Source organism: Alternaria hordeiaustralica (genome assembly GCF_023758085.1).
Source record: "Alternaria hordeiaustralica strain BMP 2776 chromosome Unknown scaffold_20, whole genome shotgun sequence".
NCBI lineage: Eukaryota > Fungi > Ascomycota > Dothideomycetes > Pleosporales > Pleosporaceae > Alternaria > Alternaria hordeiaustralica.
Window position 1 is genome coordinate 555,518 of NW_026056792.1, and position 19,968 is coordinate 575,485.

Here is a 19,968-nt window from a genome sequence, read left to right on the forward strand (position 1 = left end):
AGGTGTTGGCGATATCTGGAATCGGACAGGAGGGTGCGACCTGCGTGTGTCGGTCAGTATAGGCCACAAGGCGAGCGTGTCCGAGGTACGGAGGACAAAGACAAGCGGCGAACGCGTGCCGCCTGCGCCAGCGTACTGCGAACCCGAGCCGTGGGATTGCAATTAGCTGATGACTTCCGCATGCCTAGGGCAAGAAGCCGTCATGTGTCGAAGCCAAGATAAAGCCGACCTAGGGCGAGGCCTGACTCAGCTAAAGTGGCGCGGTTTGCGTTAGCAGGGCGCGGGGCGTGTCATGGTGGTGGAGCCGAGACTGTCAGCGTGGTGTGGGAGCAGCGAGAAAAGCGATGGTGTGGTGATTCTAGGCTCGGTGGGAGGTGCGCGAGATTCCCAGCTGAGGCAAAAAGCACGCAGGGTGGAGTGGAGTGCGGCGGACGACGGATCGCTTGCAGAGGTGCAGGACTCGACTTGGCTCAAAGGGGCGGGTGGGCCTGTTTCTAGGTCCTGTTAGCGGCATCTGGAACGTCTTCAGGCCTTGACGAGTTATCCTTGCATGGCACCAACAACTGCAGGGCAGCTGATAGCAACAAGTGATGCTCCTCTTCTCCGTCAGCTTCCATTCGCACTGCCCTGCGCTGTCAATCTCTCCGTCAGACTTGTGTCGCATCTTCCTCGGTCACATACGACGCGCCCCGTCCGCATTTCATTCCACAGCAGGACCACCCCTGTCGTCGCTTTTAGATATACCCAACGCGCCTGCCACCGCTTCTTTCGCTTCTGCAGCTCCTGTGGCGTCATCTCGACAGCGACGCTGGACTTTGTCCGTTTGCTCGACTTACTTTTTCCTGACGAGAACAAATCACTGTGACACATCGAGTCCGGGGATTCCATCGTCAAACCACTACCGCAAGCCACCCGTTCATGGCGCCTTCTCCTCGATAGGTCCATGAGCTGCTTTGGCACCACACGCCGCTTCCAAATACAGCGCCGATACCTACACTAAAGTCGTGCCCTGACCTTGGCCTAGAGCCCTGCAGCCTTGCAGCCATCTACTCTTCAACGCACCGCCCTGCTCCATAGACTCGACCACTGAAGCCATGGCTCAAACACGTGCACCACGGCCTCGCTCGACAAACCCTTCGCCGGCCACGTCAACATATGGATACCACAACACCTACCACACCCACGCCCAACTGCCCATCGGGTCGCCGCCCTCGTATGCTCGCGCAACCGATCCTCAGACCCGTCGCGTCCTAGACGAAAGGACAAGGAGAGAGAAAGAGGCGGTGCGCAGTATCCAGTCACCCCCGCCCTACACCTGCACCGTCGAGATGGAAGGACTTGTTGGCATCAAGCAGGAACTATCCTCGCCATTCCAGGTCTCGGGACATCGAGAATGGCATGATGTCTACGCCATACTTCGAGGCACGCAGTTGAGCATACACCGCATAAAGTACCCGCGTCTCCTCAGCAAGAACAAAGAGCCATGCCCAGGTCGCTTGTTGCGAACCTATTCCTTGCAGCATGCTGAAGTTGGCGTGGCATCTGATTTCAAGAAGACGTTGCTGATACCAAAGTCTCCTTTCGCCCACCTGGTGCCCGCTGTCGCTCGGCCTAAACTGTACGAAACGGATCCACAGCTTTTCGAGCCTGTACGGGAACATGCCATCCGCCTGCGCCTGGAGTTTGAGCAGTTCTTGCTCTGTCCGTCGACCGAGCAAGGCATGCTCGACTGGGTGGAATTGTTTTGCGCCGCCATCGACATCAGTGCACCCCTAGAAGATCGCAGCGAGCCCCGCTACAGAAGTCTTCCTCGAAGGGGCAGGCGTCAACGCATTTTGGACAACGCGCAGTTCGGAGAAAACCTCGAGAGTCTGACAAGTCTAGAAGCCGGCCGACGCATCGTTGCACAACAGGAGCAAATTATCCGCCAACTTTACCCACATCTGGCTGGCACCCGCGACTCGGGCATCAGCCACGCAGCACCTGCGCCAGACCTGGAATTCGACGACTTCGACCCCGAAGACGTTCGTTTCCCGACGCGGCATGCGAGAGAATCGCTAGCACCCATCTCTTCACACGACTACGAGCAAGGTGATGACGAGCGTCCTGAGAGTGAATCATCGTCAGATTCCAAATCGGCACCCGCGATCCGACCTTGCCCTGCGCAGACCCTGCGTTACCGCCGCCGTTGCGCTCCAGTGTTGCTTGCTTCTTCTCCACGTGTCAGCGACGTAGTCTTTGGAAAAGGCCAACGCTTCCGCATTAGCGTCAAGGCGCACATGCTCGTCGACTATACCCCGCACCCACCCCGTTACGACGTACATGGTTTCGCGAGGTCCAAACGCTCTGCAAGGCTTACAACGATCCACAGCTCACCAACAGCCACCGCAGACAAAACTGAATCCGCTGCTGCCTCATCAGAGAGACCCAGCTCGCCTATTCGTGGTGTCAGTGATGATTCCATCACGTCAATCACTTTCGGCGAAGACCTAGGCCCTATGCGCTCCAAGTCAAACAGCGATGCTACAGGCCCATCAGGCCCACCATCGCCGTCTGGCATGTCGCAAACAAAGATGGATACCGCGCGTCAACTGAAGACGTTAGGAAAGCGACGAACGAGCGAGGACAGTCGCGAGACAGGCCTGAGCGCCGTCACAATTGGTGCCGGCTTGATGATCTGAGCATCCATCATACATTACATCTACACATACTCTCTTATGTCTTGCTGCATCACTGGGCGTCAACCGAGCCTACACTCGGCTTAGAGGGACCACTACTTTTCTTTTTAGCGTTTGCACTGGTGTCATAAGCCGGAAGGAGGATATACCCATTTTACTTTGTACGGCATATAACGAGAGCGTTTGCGTTGGGCTAGCAGTCGTAGTCGACGGCAGCGGGTCGTCTGTATATAGGCCATGCTGACATTAATCAAATTCATCTATAGAAATGACCCGTGCATGTAATCTTTCCATAGCTCCACCTCTCAAGCAAAGTCGCGATCCTGACACGTCTAAAACTTGACATAGCCCTTGTCCTTGACAAACGTAGCTAACCACGGTACATCCCTTTCTTGCTGCACCAACTGCGCATAGAATGCGCCGTGCGCAGGGCCATCTACACCGTTTAGCATGGGTGCACCATCTGCAAATGTAAAGTTATGAAGTTAGTGTATCTCTCATATGCGGTTTGTATAGTCATTTTCTTACCATGCTGTCGTTGGTCTGCATAGAAGAACCTATAACCCGATATTAGCAGAACATCCCATGTCCAACCCACACGTTGACAGCAAGAGAAGTGTTGCGTAGAGGGAAAAAAACAACTCACCGATACCCCTTCTCCTTGTACAAAGCATCTGCCATGCCAACCCAATGCGCACTCGCGCTCTTTCCCACACCCAGTGTCAAGAACAGCGGGACAGGCGCAATGGTCTGATTCAGCGTATTGCCAGTGTAGATAAACGTCTTCTTATCCCCTGCATGCTCCTCCCCCATGCTTTCCCAGCTCTTGACCGCTTCCTGCGCTGCCACATACGGACTCACGGTATTGACATTCAGGTCTTTGGCAAATTGTTCCTGGGATATGGATAGCACGCTCTCTTCCACAGGGGGAGGCGTCAGCGCGGCAGCGTTCCAGACCACAACGTTGGGCGATGTGCCGTACTCTTTTAGCACGAGCGAGAAGAGGTTGGGAATGGATGTTGGCGCCGTGAAATCGGCTTTCAGGGTGAGGATGCCCGTGTCGGGGTTGATGCTGTTCGTGCCGGATCGGGAGGCAGTTGCAACGCGGTAGTTCAGGATGGTGAATGAGGTGCTTATGGCTAAGCCTACATTGGGGCCTGCGCCGAGAATGAGGGCGACGGGTTTGGTGGACATGATGTTGGATTGATGCTGCCCAGGTGCGTGAGGCGGTACGATGAGACAAGAGACAAATGGGGCCAAGATACAGAAGCGGTTGGTGGTCCTATTGAAGATGCATGTGCCCTCCGTTGATACTTATATGCAGTGGGACGGACAATCAGGCAGCCTCCCATCCATCCGCCAGCTTCCAGAGTCCCGTTGCATTTATAATCTGTGCTGCATACCTGTATGTCAGCACAATCACCCCGGACTTTGCTTTCATACATTCTCGCTCTTTGCCAGTCGTTGAGTAGGTGAGAAGCCAAGAGGACGAATCCAGAAGGAGGACGTCGGGAACGTGCATGAAGAGTTACAAACAGGACGTAATCGGTGCCAAGCGAAGACTTACCAATCAACATGACTTGGCGAATCGGGATATTTGGCCGTTTGGTAGGTTGAAATACAACGGAACTGCGCCGCGCAGGAAGCGAAATGGAAGAGAACTTGAACTGAGCGGCAATTCTCTGAATCCGCGGAATCGGCCATATCGTACAATACACCACTCATACCTATAGTCACCATTCATACGTCATCCAAGTCATAAGCATCGTGCTCAACCCTCTGCTTCCTCCCTTTCCTTCCCTTGCTACCCCGAATTTTCCGATCCGCAGTATACCGTCCATCGCGGTCACCAACCAACAACCTCCCTCCCTTACCAAGCACCTTTGCGGGGCCTTCCTCGACGGTCCTTCCATCTTTCTCACCAACACCTATTTCGATAGTGACTTGCTTCGCCTTCTTGACTTTCCTGCCCTTTTTGTCGAATTCGTCGTTTGGCCGGCCTAGACGTACGTTGCGTGGTATCCGCGTCTTTGCGCCGAGGGCCCAGAGGTCGCCCCAGCGGACTTTTCGCGCGTCGCGGTAAGCTTGCTTGCTGAAGGAGCGTGGGACGGTCCAGCGCTCTAGCGTGCCAGCAGGTGTGCACACATCTAAGATGATATGGCCTCTGCGCTTAAGTGCGGGGAGCACAAGACGTGGGAAGGTGAGTGGGTTAACGTCGGTAGATGAGGACATGACGGGCTCTTCGGTTCCTGGGTCTGATGATGGGCGCCATTCGTGCCCTTCAAAAGCTGCGGCGGTTGATGCTTCACCTTGCACGAACCCTTTGCCGAGGATGTCATATTGTGGAAGGCGCTGGTCGCGTCCACGCTGGACGGCTAGGTAGCTGAACTGCACATCCTCATGGTTCTTGTCTTTTGCATTCAAGATACGTTGAAGGTATGGAGGGCGGATGTACCGCTGATTGAAGAAACAAAAGTCCTTCCTTCCTTGGCTCACACCTGTAGACTGATACATCGGGCACGTGCTGTGATTTGTGCATGGTGCAACGATCATTCCCGTCTCCTTCTCAGAGAATCTAGTCTCTTCGTCCGGTTTTGACACCTGAGATTCGAGTAGCGTCTCGATAGTGTCTGAGCCGGGAGAAGATATGTGTTTGTTTAGAAGGTACGAACGGGCAGCGGCTACAACTTCAAAGCCTCGTGGTAGGCCTTTCTCAATGAGGATGAGAACACCACCCTTGGGGTTCAGAAGAGACCAGTATTTTTCGACTTGCTCTCTGCGAAGATAGTCTTGTCGGATGGGCCAAAGTGTATGTGGCGCAATGATGACGTCATAGAACTTGCGCGGTTGCTGCGTGTTTGCATCGTCGGCCGCTGTCACAGTCTCTGGCAGTCGCGGGATAAATGTTGTGTTGTCCAGCAACTTGCTTGCACGGTGGCGCAGTGCATCAGATGCGGTCAAGACAGTCGCCTTTCCCAACGGGGTAGCACCAAGCGACGTGTTTCCCGAGTCCTCGTGCATACGTTGCCATTCGGCCTCTAGCATCTCGTGCCATGCGAGCACGCCGACACCACCAGAGCCAGCGTCTAGTATGGTGCCACCCTGTTTGTCCTGCAGCATGTGTTGCAGCCATCCTGACCCTAATCGGCGACGGACTTCAACCATGGCGCTCATGACACTTGCGTATGTGCCTGGCTGTACAGAAGCCATGTAAACATCAGCCTCGATGTTGCCCATATCTGACTGCGAAGGGTGGAGCGGAATTGGTTTCTGCTCGTGGCCCAAGCGTGCAGGGGTCGTGCTGGCGGAGTGAGGCAAACCACGACCGCCAAAGATACGGTTCGCAGACTCGGCGAGGTGTTTGTGGTTGGCGCGCGTCAGGAGCAGCGCGGTAGGGTCGACGAGCGAGTTCTTGGGCAGAAAGACGGTCGAAGGCGATGGCTTGAAGCGGCCCTCGATGGTCAATGGATGTGCGCGCATAAAGCCGTCTTCCTCTTGCCCTTCATCTACGTCCTCCCAGGCCTCTGCTTCCTCTTGTTGCAGTCGACTCTGCTCGTAGATGTCGTCGTGGTATGCCTGCGCCTCTTCCTCCCTGCGCGCTTCCCATTCTGCGGGTGTCATTGTCTCTTGGTCCGGCTCAGCAGCTGCCTCGTCTTCGGCATCGACCTCTTCCGCGACTTCAATCTCTTCGAGTTGGCCGTCCACCCCCTTCCTGAGCAAGACGATGGAACCATCAGGCCCCTCCTGCTCGACAATCTCGTCGTCAACTGCACCGTCAACGCGTTCCGCCTCTTCGGCAGCATCTGCAAAGACGGCTGGGCCATACAGCCTCTTGTATATTGTGTACTCGTCGTCGGTCAAGTGGTCCCGCGGCAACGTATCGCCGAACTGCTGCCTTGCTCTCCGCGCGTTGACTTCGTGGCTAACCGCGTCGGCTGCCGAGGGAGGCAAGCCTTCGGTATCCCGTGAGGCATGTTGCTGCAATTGTCGTCTTCCAAAGGCTGTAGAGAAGGCTCTTCGTGGCGTTGTAGGCTCCGGGGCGACCAAGCGTAGCGGCGGCGGCGCGTGCCGTGTCTGAGAGGGTAATCTTGCGCTACGCGCTCGTGAAATGGCAATGTTTAGTCGGCACGATGCACATACTGACGGTAAGCCTCTCGTCTTCAGCATCATCGAACGCCGACCTTGATCTTGTCGAGCAATGCATTCTGGCCGCTCGAGGCAAAGTTCGCCGCATCTTGAATCCAGGGTCCACGCGCTAAGCCCTGCCCAATCCAGATGCGTGCCGACATGTTTACTCAGCCTGCGCCCCGCTAGAGATGGCTCCCACCAACTATACAACATCGTTTAGTTGTTTCGAAACTATGAACATGGGCCTGGGGCCTGGAGACTTTGACTATCCGTCGCTGAAGAAGCTACTCGACAACACGACTGCTGAAGTCCTACTTCCGGGCGACGGTGAAGAGTACGAAAAGAGCATCGAGAGGTGGAGTGAGCACTGCATAAAACGAGCTGTACGTTCCCCTAGTTCTGTCTTTCTATACAAATGTTTCTGCATCATATTCACGCACTTATACGAGCAAAGGCTGCTGTAGTCCTAGTCCGGTCCGCCCATGACGTCTCCGCGGTTTTAGCTCAAATACGCGAGCACAGAATCCCCTTCACAGTCCGCGGTAAGCATATTAGAGTACAGCCAAGTTACATGTGAGAGAAAGACTCACTTCCTGTAGGGGGAGGCCACAGCACGTCTGGAGCTGCGTCTATCCGAGATGGCATCGTCATCGATCTTTCCAAGATGCGCAAGGTGATTGTCGATGTGGATGCCGAAACAATCAAGGCAGACGGTGGGACTATCTGGGAAGATGTCGACGTTGAGGCTGCCAAGTTTGGTCTTGCAACTGTAGGTGGCACCGTCAACCATACCGGCGTGGGGGGCTTGACTCTGGGAGGAGGCTATGGTTATCTTACAGGAAAGTACGGCTTAACGATTGGTATGTGCATGAACCAGTATCAATGAGTATTGACAAAGTCTGTGTTACTGACATCTTCCAGATAATCTACTGTCCGTTGACATTGTCCTCGCTTCTGGTGAACAAGTTGTCGCGTCAGCCACCTCAAACCCCGACCTATACTGGGCTGTGCGAGGCGCAGGTCAGAATTTTGGAGTAGTGACGGCATTCACATTCCAGGCTTATCAACAGAGGAGCCATGTGTTTGCGGGGCCGCTGGTTTTCCTTCCGGATAAGCTACCACAGGTCGTTCAGTTCGCAAATAAGTTTCATACTACCAACGACGGCAACCAAGCGATGCTCATGGGCTTCTCTGCCCCACCACCGGCGAATGCTTCGGTTGTAATTTGCCAGATCTTTCACAACGGTAACGAAGAAGAAGGAAACGCCTTCTTCGCCGACTTATTTGAACTCGGCCCAATAGCGAACATGACCGCCATGATTCCCTACCCTCAACTCAACAGCCTTCTTAATCAAGGAGCCGGCTTTGACGGACGTAAGCTTTTCGGTGGTGGCGCTTTCAGACTCCCCATGGACCCAAACTTCGCTATGCAGCTTCACGCTGAGTTCAATGCTTTTGTGGCGTCGCATGAGCGAATGAACGAAAGCATGATGCTTTTTGAAGCCGTTCCTTATAAGAAGGTCATGGAGATTTCCAACGACAAGACGGCTTTCTCAAATCGTGGCGATTACTATAATGTGGCTGTGATGATGAAATGGTAAGCCAAATCAGCATCACAGAGGAGTTGATATTAAAGAGAGCACAGGTTCGATCCTTCACTCGACGACAAAATTCGTACGTTCTCACGAAACCTTCTCAAAAAAGCCTCAGAAACTGCCTCGGAACGGTCAAAGGATGGTGGTGTAGGTCAGTACGGCAATTATGCAGCTGCCGATGTTGAGGCGAACGAGATCTTCGGCGCAAACGTGAAGCGACTCGAGGAACTTAAGCACAAGTACGACCCCGATAACCTGTTCAGTCATGGCACAAAATTGACTCCGCGTCCCTTGGTAGTGGTGAATTGAGTACTCCCACCATATGTGCATATATACAACACGGGATGAAATGTATCGAATCAGATGCGTACAAAATTCAGTCTCCAGTTTACTACTATATATTTACCACGATGATGCTTTGTTTACCAACAGCTCAGTACATACTTTTGTGTACTTTCCTTCGTCTCGGCTCGAGGTCGGAGTTACCACATCGGATATATATCTACACTACACAGCGACAGTTATTGCGCTAGGTTAAAAAGTTATTCTACTAGATAACCTCTAAATTAGGTAAGTGTAGCTAGATTTTAGGTAATATTACTTATTAGAGTCTAAAATTACCTAAATAGGTACTACTAGCGTGCTAGCGTCTAGAATATTAAAATATAAAAAATATTTAATTAGAACTCTCTTTAATTTCTAGCTAAATATTAATATATTATATTTAGGCTACTTATAAAGTCTTTCTTATAAATATAGAATATATATACTAAGCTTATATTATAGCCTATAAAGACGCTAAATAGCTAGTATAGACTCTAAAAATATTAGAAAAATTAAATATATATTAGACTCTCTTTAGTAATAATACTTCTATAATTTACTATATTTATTTTTAACTATATAAATTTATTAAAGTTATACTACTAAATTACTAAACTAAGTTTTATAAATTTAACGCACTAAAAATTATAGTAATTAGACTAGTAGTTTAAAAAATACACTAGCTATAACTACTAATATAACTTAATAGCTTCTTAATTTTTACTTTTATAATTTTAGATATCTTTATAAGTAATATATTAAGGTAGAAAGCTTTTCTATTACTAACTAATACTTTCTATTACTTAATTTTTTATATTTACTTAAATAGTTTAATCTAAATTACTTAGATCTTTATTAGGTACTTTATAATAACTTTTCTATACTTTTATACCTTTAATTTAAAATTTATACTAAGATAAAAAATAGCTTAAATAAGCTCTAAATAGGTACTAGCTTTATATTTATTATTTATAATATAAATAAGAGCTTAAAAACTTAAAAAATAAACTAAAAAAAGGTTATATCTTACTTATTAATATATTAAAGTAGTAGAAAGTTTAAGCTAATAAGTATAAAAAAGTAAAAAAACTAGAGCACTATAAAAATAAGCTATAAATAGTAAGGTTTCTTAAAGAAAAACTTTATAGGCTAGCTTTTAATAGTTAAAGTCTTTTATTATAACTATTCTTATAGCTTTATTTAAAGCACTTTTTCTTAGAACTAAAAGTAATTTAAAAATATTATAAAGTAAATTAAGTAGTAGTAGCTTATAAATAATACTTTAATAAAAATTTATAAAGATCTTCTTACTTCTAGCTATAATTTCTAGCTCTCTAATATTAAGAATAAAGTCTCTAAGCTTTAGGTATAGTATTATTAAGAGAAAAGTAATATAAAAGTTTTTTTAGATTATTTTAAAAACTAAAAAAATAAAAATACTTATTAGAAGTACTTTAAAAAAGTGTAGTAGAATAGAAATTAAGTAAAGTAGCTCTTCTTTACTTACTCTATTACTTTTAAGCTTATTTAAAGAAATTCTAATATTATTATAATTAATATAACCTATAAAACTAACTATTTTAATATACTATTCTTCTACACTTATAGTATAACTTATATAAATAATACTTATAATATTACCTTTAGTTTTATATATAGAAAGAGCTATAAAAACTACTTTTAGTATCTTTAGTAGCTAAAAGAGCTCTTTAAATAGCTTTAATAGAAGCTTTAAATATTTCTTACTAATACTAATAATAGCTTAAAAGAAGCTATTTAAACTATATACTTAACTATTCTATAGTATCTCTATATTTAGTATATTAATTAGAATATTCTCTTAAAAGTAATAGTAGCTTAGAATATTTAAATAGCTAATCTTAACTCTAAAAAAGATAAACTAGAAGAAAAAAAGTCTCTCTTTATAAAAAGATAGTAGAATTTAGTTTAATAACTAATAAAAAAAGCTTTTAATACTACTTTAATAGCTTTTTAAAGAGACTACGTAGTTTAAAAATGTCTTTTTAGGTATCTTAATAAATATAAGCTTCTCTAGATTAAAGAATAGGTATACTTTTACTATTATTACTAGTCTAATTATAGTAACTAAATAATATTAAAAACTAAGTTTTTCTACTATTATATAAAGGCCTAGCTTATCTATAAGTTTTAAAGTTACTTTCTTTATATTATTAAAGATCTTTATTAGATAATAAAAAGTGTTAAGAATAAATATAATACTATTATTAATAATAATACTATAAAGCTTTTAGTAAACACTATAATAAATAAACTAAGACTACTTTATTAGGTAATCTTCTATTATACTTTTTAAATAATAAAGTAGTAAATAGAGCTTACTTTTATAGAAGATTTTAACTAAAAAGAGAGCTATATAAACTTTTTTACTACTAAATTTAGCTTCTTTTATAAGTACTTTATTTAGAAAAAGACTAAAAAGCTATAAAAGTAGTTAAAGTCTAAAACTACTATCTTCTAGCTTCTTTTAAAGTATATTAACTAGTATTAGTAGCTATAACTACTATAGGTAAATAGAGTATAAGTAGCTCTTAGTATTAAACTTTTTTAGCTTTTAAATTTCTATATTATAAAAGTAAAGAGCTTAAAATAAAGTAAAATTTAATACTATAGGTATAGCTAAGTTACTTCTACTAACTCTAGAGAAAGAACTTATACTAAGTATATTACTACTATCTAGAAGCGTTCTTTACTAATACTAAAAGTATCTTAAGTCTAAGAAATAAAGTGTAAGAGATATAGCGTTAAGAATATAATATAGCGCGTTATTAATAATAGTCTAGGTAAATTCTAGTAAAAAATTATAAAGTTTATATAAGAAATAGCTCTAAAAGCTTTTTTAGAGCTTTACTAAATTACTTAGTACGCTTTATAATATTTTAATAGTCTTTCTATTAAGAATTCTAACTCTTATAACCTATATTATATATATTAGAATATTTTAGAGATATTAGAATTACTACTAATATATTTTTATAATTATTCTAAGTATCTCTATAATTTAGGCTAATAAGTAGCTTATATTTAGCTTTTTTTAGAATTAAAAAGCATTTTAGAGACTTTAAGTAGTCTATTTAATTATATATAATTAATAGTAAATTTCTTTTTTTTTATAGTTTTTTTTAGCTTATAAAATTTTAGGTTATATTCTTAAAACTACTATATAACTTTACTACTCTTTATCTAAATTTAGTTTTAAAACTTATAACTTATTCTATAAAGTATTTATAACTAGCGCGTAACTTTTAAGTAAGTTATAGTAAGTATATTAGTATTAGTAGAGTAAAGAAAACTAAACTTAACTATTATAATTATAATTATAATAGTATCTATAAGTTCTTCTTTACTATATACTAACGCCTTAGCTAAATTTTTTTAAAATTTAACTATAGCTGCCTAGTACCTATATAATAAATATTTCTAAATTTTAGATTAATATAGCTATATCTAAGTATTATAGTAGAGGCTATAGTAGTAAGTAATTAAAGCTATCTTAAAAGCTAATATTACTAAAATAGCTTAAATTTAGTAGAATTTTAATACTTTCTAAGAAAAGTAATATATAACTACTAAAATTTTAAAAAATTAGGTTTTAACTTAGTAAGATCTTTAATTTATACTTTATGTATAATATTTATTAAAGAATATATAAAAAAAGTAATATAGTTAATATATTATAGAGGATTATATAGACAGGTAGGTGCATTTCTAATTTAAGGAGTTACCTAGTAGAATAACTTTTTAACCTAAGAGAATAACCGTCGCCTACTACACGACGCGACAGTAGCGCCGGAAATCAGCAACCCCTGACGTCACCCCATACCACCGGCCTCTACAATATTACCAAGCTTCTACGCCACACCCAGATAACCCTGCACGACTAGCCGTATCCACTCCTTTTCAGTCTGCGCTCGGGAAATAATGTCTACCGATGCACCGACAGTATCTGAATCAAAGGACCAACGTTGTGGGGCACGCGATCCACGGAGATTCGTCCTACACGTGCTTAAAACCGAGCGTGCAGACTCTATCAAAATCGCGAAGTTCGTCGCATGCAAGTTCTGTATCTATTCACTTTCCAAGCTTGAACGCCGGCATAGCGACACTGTTTCCCTCACCACAACCTTCTCTATCGTTGAAAAGCACAGACGAGTTATATTTATATACATGGAAGTTCACGCCCTACACTAGTAATCATAGTCTGCTACACGTATTTGACAGCATACCCAGTCTTTGTGCACGCCTCTTCTCAGTCTCACGTCACCATGGAAAGCACAAGACGACCACGAGCTCAAAGATCATCCACGTGCCGATCAGTATCCCGACAACGGCGACTCGACAACGCACCATTACATCGTATCTTGTCCAGTCAATTCCCAGACGATCATTCGGTTTATCACCATGAAGATGGCGAGGGAACCCATGTCGACGAGGACGCCAGTTCATTGCACAAGACTGAGACTGAAAGGCGAGACGAGAACTCGTCCAGTGACAACGACGACGGCGGCGACAGCGGCGATGACAAAGGTGGGAAAGAAGTAAAAGACGATACCGCTCAAGAGGAAAATACGACTTACGAGGAGATACGGGGTGGTATTCCATACGAGCGTGATGTGGTGGCACTATCACGTTTAGAAAAGCAAAAGTCTACGCGGTCCGTCAAAGACCCAAATTTGGTATATTCTACCTGACAGACATTGACTGCTACTGTAACATCTAACATACATAAGGTCACATGGGATTCAGAGTTCGACCCACATAATCCAAAGAACTGTAGGTTTGGTCTCCCCAACTAAGCACAGATAAGTTGTGGTCTAACAGCTGGTAGGGTCCATGAAGCGGAAATGGGCAGCAACTATCATTGTCTCTTCTTTTACCCTCGTCTCGCCAATATCCTCGTCCATGATCTCGCCAGCTCTGAGCAGCATCAGTGCTGAATTCGGCATCACAAATGAAGTCGAAGCCCAGCTTACCTTATCCATCTTCGTTCTGGCGTATGCAATTGGACCGCTGTTCCTAGGCCCACTATCGGAGATCTATGGACGAGTCATCGTCTTGCAGCTGTCAAACTTGTTCTACTTGGCTTGGAATTTGGGATGTGGATTTGCTCAGACATCTGGCCAGCTCATGGCATTCCGATTCTTCAGTGGTTTAGGCGGATCTGCACCATTAGCTATTGGTGGTGTATGTACCCTCTTCCTGAAAAATGCCGTTGGAAGATAAAATGCTAATTGACTTACTAGGGTGTTCTTAGCGATTGTTTCCTTCCCGAGCATCGTGGTCGAGCCATAGCAATCTATTCACTGGCTCCATTACTGGGCCCGGCTATCGGGCCTATTGCCGGTGGTTTCATCTCTCAAAACACGACTTGGAGATGGTGTTTCTACGCCACCACGATCTTCACAGCAATGGTGCAATGTTTCGGGTTCTTCTTTCTGCAAGAAACATACGCACCAAAGCTCCTTGAGTGGAAGCGAAACAAACTGCGTAAAGAGACAAGCAACGAAGAACTACACACTGAGTTCGATAATCCTGATCGAACGCTTGCAACAACTATTAAAATCGCCATGAGAAGGCCGTTCAAGCTGCTCATCACCCAGCCCATTGTGCAAGTTCTAGCTTGCTACATGGCCTACCTATATGGCCTCATGTATCTGATGCTCTCGACCTTCCCCAGCTTATGGGTCACGCGCTATGGCATGACTATAGGGATTGGTTCTTTGAACTTCATCTCCATGGGCATGGGCTTCTTCCTCGGCACACAGATCACCGCACCCCTCAATGACGCCCTCTACCGCCGCCTAAAGAAACGCAACAACGGCATCGGTAAACCAGAATTTCGCATTCCAATCATGATCCCTGCGTCTCTTCTCGTTCCAATCGGCCTTTTTTGGTATGGTTGGAGTGCACAAGCGCAGGTACATTGGATCATGCCTAATATCGGTGCTGCGACATTTTGCGCGGGTGTTATTGTGGGGTTTCAGTGTATACAGACTTATCTTGTTGACAGCTATACACGCTACGCTGCGAGTGCTATCGCGGCGGCGACGGTGCTCAGGTCGTTGGCTGGGTTTGGATTTCCGTTGTTTGCACCGGCCATGTATGACGAGTTGGATTTTGGATGGGGAAATAGCGTGCTGGGCTTTATTGCCTTGGCTTTGGGTGTCCCAGCGCCGTTCATGCTATGGAAGTTTGGGGAGAAGTTAAGGAGTAGTAGCAAATTTGCCGCGGGCTGAAGGTGTCGCAGAAGCGTCAATACCCGCCTCGTAATGTGGAATGCAACACGCGGGGGCTTCATGTTGCGAAATCAGATTAGACGAGAGGGCTAATCGAAGTGGAATACTTGAAAGCATACTAGAATAGCCGCACGCTATCAGTCGTGACTTGAGTTTGTCATTCTAAACACGTTCTTCGTAAAACACAAGTCGTGAGCGACAAATTGTCTCTATCATTCCGCCCTTTGTCCACAGCCTAGCTATGTAGAGCTGTTTTTCCAGCTGGTACTAAAAGTATGTCCGACGCGATGGCCGATGACGCCAACTGCGTGTCCATCTCCGTCGTCAATTTCGTAATGCAGCGATACATTGAGCCAGCTTCGTCAGTTCCACCTCTCAGTCTTCCTAATCACACCCTGGAGTATAGCAATTAGAGCATCCGTAGATATATCCAAGATCGACATGTAAAGAAAGCATCGTGAGATGACGGCTGCAGCTTTATCGTCACCCTGAGCATCTTTGGGGCGTCGGCGACACACCAGCCGGGCAACACTCCAGCGAAGCAGCTCAATGCTATCTTAATCATCCCGCATACCAGAGCGCGCCTTCAATGACCAGCCCAAACTAAGACCAGGCCCCAGTCTTAGTCAAGATTGCATTCTCCTCTTGGTTGAGGTGTCTGACAAGCTACCTAGGGAGTGGGGGGTGTGCGATTGGGACCGTGCCCTAGCAACCCGCGAACTTCCCCGCATAAACACACTTTTGCTCGACCAGTACTTGCGCCGCAGAGGCCGTTACTCTAACAACCTTTCGCGTCGAGCCCTCAGATACTCTACATAATACCGAAATGTCCGACGAAGATCTCGAGCAGATAAGACGCGCGCGCCTGCAGCAGTTACAACAACAGGGCGGGGGAAGCGGAGGACAAGGAGGCGAAGGCGCCGAGCAAGATTCGCGAAAGTAAATACAATTATACACGAAGATCAAGGTTTCTTACTAAGGCAGAGTTACAGGCAGCAAGAGGGTACGTTTTCAGAATCTCTCCTGGCGCAGACATGCATCACTTGACCACACACTCCCCCTTCGCCCACTCGTCCAAACCCCGCCGTCCATTAGCAACCACGGGCTAACCCTTCCCATCAGCCGACCAGCGTTCCTCCATTCTCTCACAAATCCTTCTCCCCGAAGCAGCCGACCGTCTCGGCCGTATCCGCCTTGTCAAGGAATCGCGCGCAACCGACATCGAGAACAGACTTATAATGCTTGCGCGGACTGGCCAATTACGACAGAAGGTTACAGAAGATCAGCTCAAAGAGATACTGGGGGCTGTAGCAGAGCAACAGGAGAAGGAAGAGCAGAAGATTGTTGTCAACAGGAGGGGAGGGAACTGGGACGATGATGATGAGCTCGAGGAACTCATGAAGGATGTATAGGGAAGCGAGGATAGGTAAACAAAGAGAGAGAGACACACACACAGATGCTGGGTGTTGCATTAGGCGGTGCTTCTGGGACATGCAAGGCAGGTAGTCTTGCGCATGAAAGCCAAGGTACGACTTCTCATGGCAACTTCACGACGTGCATCAAGTCGTACATGATTTGTGACTATTGTCCATCTGCCGGTGGTTGTTCAATACTCGCTACTTAGTTCTCAATCATGACGAATGATAACCTGTGGATTAGTGAAGAAGCAAGCACAAGAGAAGAACAACATCAGATGTGCCGTTCGATAAAATCGCAGCCGCAAATGGGAGTAGTACCACCATCCGCTTGGTGCAAACAGTGTGCGCAGTTGAAAAGAGGGTTCGGACGAAGTGAGGCTATAGATGCCGCGTGAAAGACTCAAACATTGTTCTAATGCTAGGTAAGCGTGGGTTTCTACCAGTATACCATCTTCCGAGTGTTATCTGAGGTATAGATGAACAAGCCAACCTGTCGCAAAGACCATGACAAGCATTTGCATGTAACCCCCAAATGAAAGTACCGGATTCGATCACAAGCGCGATCTTGGAGTTGTCGTAGGCATTGAAACCAATGATCTCACGTCGCTGCCATCCTGGCCATACCCTCCCTATCCTCCGCGCTCAAGGTATTGGCCTTGGCAGCTTCCTTCCATCTCTCAAGCTGCTCATACTGCTCATACTCCAGCTTGCCTTTCAATAACTTCAACAGCTTTGGTGTGAACTTTCCCGTTGCATATACGACACCATCGTACTGCTTTGCGAAGAGCAAGATAACTAGCGTTAAGAAGAGTACGGGGCCGTCGGAAGCTTTTTGTTTCTTGATTCGGCGAAGCATGTCGTCGAGCATCGATTGCTTGGCAGCAGCCAGCGAATCTGTAGATGGATGGTTGATACCTTGTTTTTTATTGAATTTCTCCAAAGCTGAAGATAGTGATGTATTATCCAGAGGCGTCGTGGACTCCAGCACACTCGAGAGCTTGGTAACATTCTTTCTTGTTTTGCGGCTGAGGACTAGACCCTGCGCTCGTGCTTTGGCAATAGTATCGGGTATAAGGTCCTTGTGTGCGTAAGTTGCAAAGACCTGAGCAAGCTGGCTGTGCACTTTCTGGTCCATGACTGAAACTAAGCCGGCGCTGTATATCCGATATCGGGTGAGCATGCGATCTGTCCAGTACATGGCAAACTCCTCTTCATTCAGTGTTTCGAACGAGGACACGTGGAACCAGAAGCGCTCTTCTAATAACTTCTCAACTGGTTTTTGTTGGAGGAGAAGGCGCTGAACAAGGCCTGTGGGAGGAATCATGTCTTTGATCTTGTCTCGAGTGAATTTCACGTCTTCCACTAGGGTTGGATCGTCGTGTAGACTTTGCCATTGTGCCTTTGCAGCTTCTTTTGCGTAGCCAGCGAGCTCGTCGAGTGCTCCGTCTCGGCGCCTTTCAGTGAGTATCAGAGTGCCGACGCGCACTATCTTCAGCCCTCCAGTGGTCTCGGAGAAGTGAGCGACAATGGAGTTCTTGGCTCGGCCGGCCACCTGCTCCCTTATAGTTGGTGGAAGACGGGAGCCAATCACTTCGGTGACATCAAGGGTACAACCTTCTTGTTCAAGGATGCGTACGCAATCTTGCTCTAACCTGGAGATCCAGATCAGTGATACAGCGAAAGAGTCTATTACCTCAATGCCTGAGAGTTGCTGGAAGTAAGACAATGCGACTTGGGAAGACGGGAAAAGTTCGATGAAGTCGGAGGCGAATCTTTGCACGTCGAGATAGGCAAGAGCGCCGGACTGCAGATCGTAGACTGTGGTATCGCGTTCGGATTCTAGATATCGCTTGGGTGTGCACAAAACGCTAACGTCAGTTTCCTGGATGTTGACCTTGGAAGTAAGATTTTCAGACTGCAAGAGTCGCTCGAGAGTATGCAGAATGAACCATGTAGGGGGATTGTCAGGCAAATCAGCTGGTTTGATATTGAGAGTCCTGTACAGAGTGAGCATGCGATGCATCTAAGGCAAGTCCTGCACTTACCGGACATCATCGACCGTCTTTTGAATCATACTCTTTACTATGTCCGCGATCTTGTGAGCATAGGCCTTAGTGTAGATGTAGCCGTTAGTTTCCAGGACGTTATAATCTTGACTGGACAGGAGGAAGTCAAGACTCTTGGAAGAGACACGGTGCTGGGCAATGAATTCGGCCTTGGATGCCAGTCCCCCAGATGACAGGCGAGTGACTATCGTGTCTCGCTCATCTATGGGAATAATGCTTTCCTCGTCCGCGCTGAACAAACATAGCTTGGGGTGGCTTTGGACTAGTTGATGGACAAGTAATCGACCTATGTCGAGGTCGTTGGCCAATGTGGAAACCGGTATCCGCTGTGTCTCTGGTGCATGCTTCAGCAAATGTAGCCAAGAGAGATTACGAACGCTCACCTTTGGTCACGCGGCTTCTGAAACGAGCCTGGACAAACTGGAGCGTAACGAAAGCATGGCCGCTGGAGGACAGCGCAAGCCGCGGAACAAAATCGGAAGTGTCTTGCGGAGGGAAGAGGGCGAAGATGTCCTTCACATCATGTGCGGTAAACATGCCAGCTGGACGTTGGGTAGCGCTGCAGACTAGATTGCCAACATGTACTGTTCAGGAACAGTGCTGTGAGCTCGAACGGTTCGGCGGCGTTGGAGTATATAGTGCAAGGGAAAGCGTCAGAGGCTGGATTGCGCTGATTGGTGGGGAGCGGGCATCGGGCGGCAGAACACCGGGATTGAACAATGTTGTGGCTCATGGTCGAGTGCGCGCAGACATCCAACCCATTCCGCCCACCGCCACCATGTCTCAATTCCGCGCGGCCAAGCTGGACATTGGATGTTTCGCAAAGATTCGCAATATTCGCGACCACACCAAGCGGAAGGTGTACTCGGAGAATGAGCCAGAACGGCATGCGCCTCTGCACCTAATGCTCCCATGGCGCAACGACTGACGACGACACAGACAAGCTCTGCGATACCTGATCCGCAATACCACGCTTCCGCAACGAGTCCGCGCGCAGGCTCAGCTCCAGCTCTCGCAGATGCACTGCTACACACGCTACACCCAGATCAAGAACAGGTGTATAATGGGCGGCAAGGGCCGTGGTGTCTTCAGCGACTTCAGAATGGGCCGAGTATGCCATGGCCTTCTCTTCGCGCGATGCAGGGCTGACGATGCTACAGTATCAATTTCGCGTAAACGCTCTCGCGGGGAACCTGCCGGGCGTGAAGAAGGCAAGTTGGTAGCTGTGCTTCTACGAGAACCCGACTGGTTCCATGTACAATCCCACCTACTTTTGGCTACACATGTAGCCTTGCACATGGCCGCTCTTCGGGCGCACACTGTGAGACATTGCGTGCGAAATCTTCGTGCTTGACCCATCTCACTGTCTACTTTGCCCTCCCCTCGCTCTCTCACCGTGCGAGACACCCTTTCCTAATCGGTTTGCTCTCACCACGCGCTACAAACGACGGCAGCGGCTACCCACCGCGCCAGTGATAAAAACC

General features: G+C 46.6%; 6 protein-coding genes across 6 annotated transcripts; 3 read left to right on the forward strand and 3 right to left on the reverse strand.

Moving 5' to 3' along the window:
- Positions 1-1,094: 1,094 nt before the first annotated feature.
- On the forward strand, positions 1,095-2,681 carry J4E84_008290 (uncharacterized protein; the record flags this gene model as incomplete). The annotated part of the gene is made up of 1 exon (XM_049390866.1): positions 1,095-2,681. One exon carries the CDS (start codon positions 1,095-1,097, stop codon positions 2,679-2,681), a length of 1,587 nt encoding a protein of 528 aa, XP_049241573.1.
- A 329-nt stretch (positions 2,682-3,010) lies between these two features.
- Positions 3,011-3,872, reverse strand: J4E84_008291 (uncharacterized protein; the record flags this gene model as incomplete). The annotated part of the gene is made up of 3 exons (XM_049390867.1): positions 3,011-3,141; positions 3,207-3,235; positions 3,325-3,872. The coding sequence occupies 3 exons, from the start codon at positions 3,870-3,872 to the stop codon at positions 3,011-3,013; spliced, it is 708 nt and encodes a 235-aa protein (XP_049241574.1).
- Positions 3,873-4,418: 546 nt separating this feature from the next.
- On the reverse strand, positions 4,419-6,848 carry J4E84_008292 (uncharacterized protein; the record flags this gene model as incomplete). Its single annotated transcript, XM_049390868.1, has 1 exon — positions 4,419-6,848. The coding sequence occupies one exon, from the start codon at positions 6,846-6,848 to the stop codon at positions 4,419-4,421; it is 2,430 nt and encodes an 809-aa protein (XP_049241575.1).
- A 146-nt stretch (positions 6,849-6,994) lies between these two features.
- On the forward strand, positions 6,995-8,710 carry J4E84_008293 (uncharacterized protein; the record flags this gene model as incomplete). Its single annotated transcript, XM_049390869.1, has 5 exons — positions 6,995-7,189; positions 7,261-7,348; positions 7,406-7,666; positions 7,728-8,403; positions 8,452-8,710. The coding sequence occupies 5 exons, from the start codon at positions 6,995-6,997 to the stop codon at positions 8,708-8,710; spliced, it is 1,479 nt and encodes a 492-aa protein (XP_049241576.1).
- A 4,319-nt stretch (positions 8,711-13,029) lies between these two features.
- J4E84_008294 (uncharacterized protein) lies at positions 13,030-16,412 on the forward strand (the record flags this gene model as incomplete). Its single annotated transcript, XM_049390870.1, has 6 exons — positions 13,030-13,440; positions 13,495-13,537; positions 13,593-13,948; positions 14,008-14,657; positions 15,993-16,003; positions 16,123-16,412. 6 exons carry the CDS (start codon positions 13,030-13,032, stop codon positions 16,410-16,412), a joined length of 1,761 nt encoding a protein of 586 aa, XP_049241577.1.
- Positions 16,413-17,016: 604 nt separating this feature from the next.
- J4E84_008295 (uncharacterized protein) lies at positions 17,017-18,470 on the reverse strand (the record flags this gene model as incomplete). Its single annotated transcript, XM_049390871.1, has 2 exons — positions 17,017-18,257; positions 18,464-18,470. 2 exons carry the CDS (start codon positions 18,468-18,470, stop codon positions 17,017-17,019), a joined length of 1,248 nt encoding a protein of 415 aa, XP_049241578.1.
- Between the last annotated feature and the right edge of the window lie 1,498 nt (positions 18,471-19,968).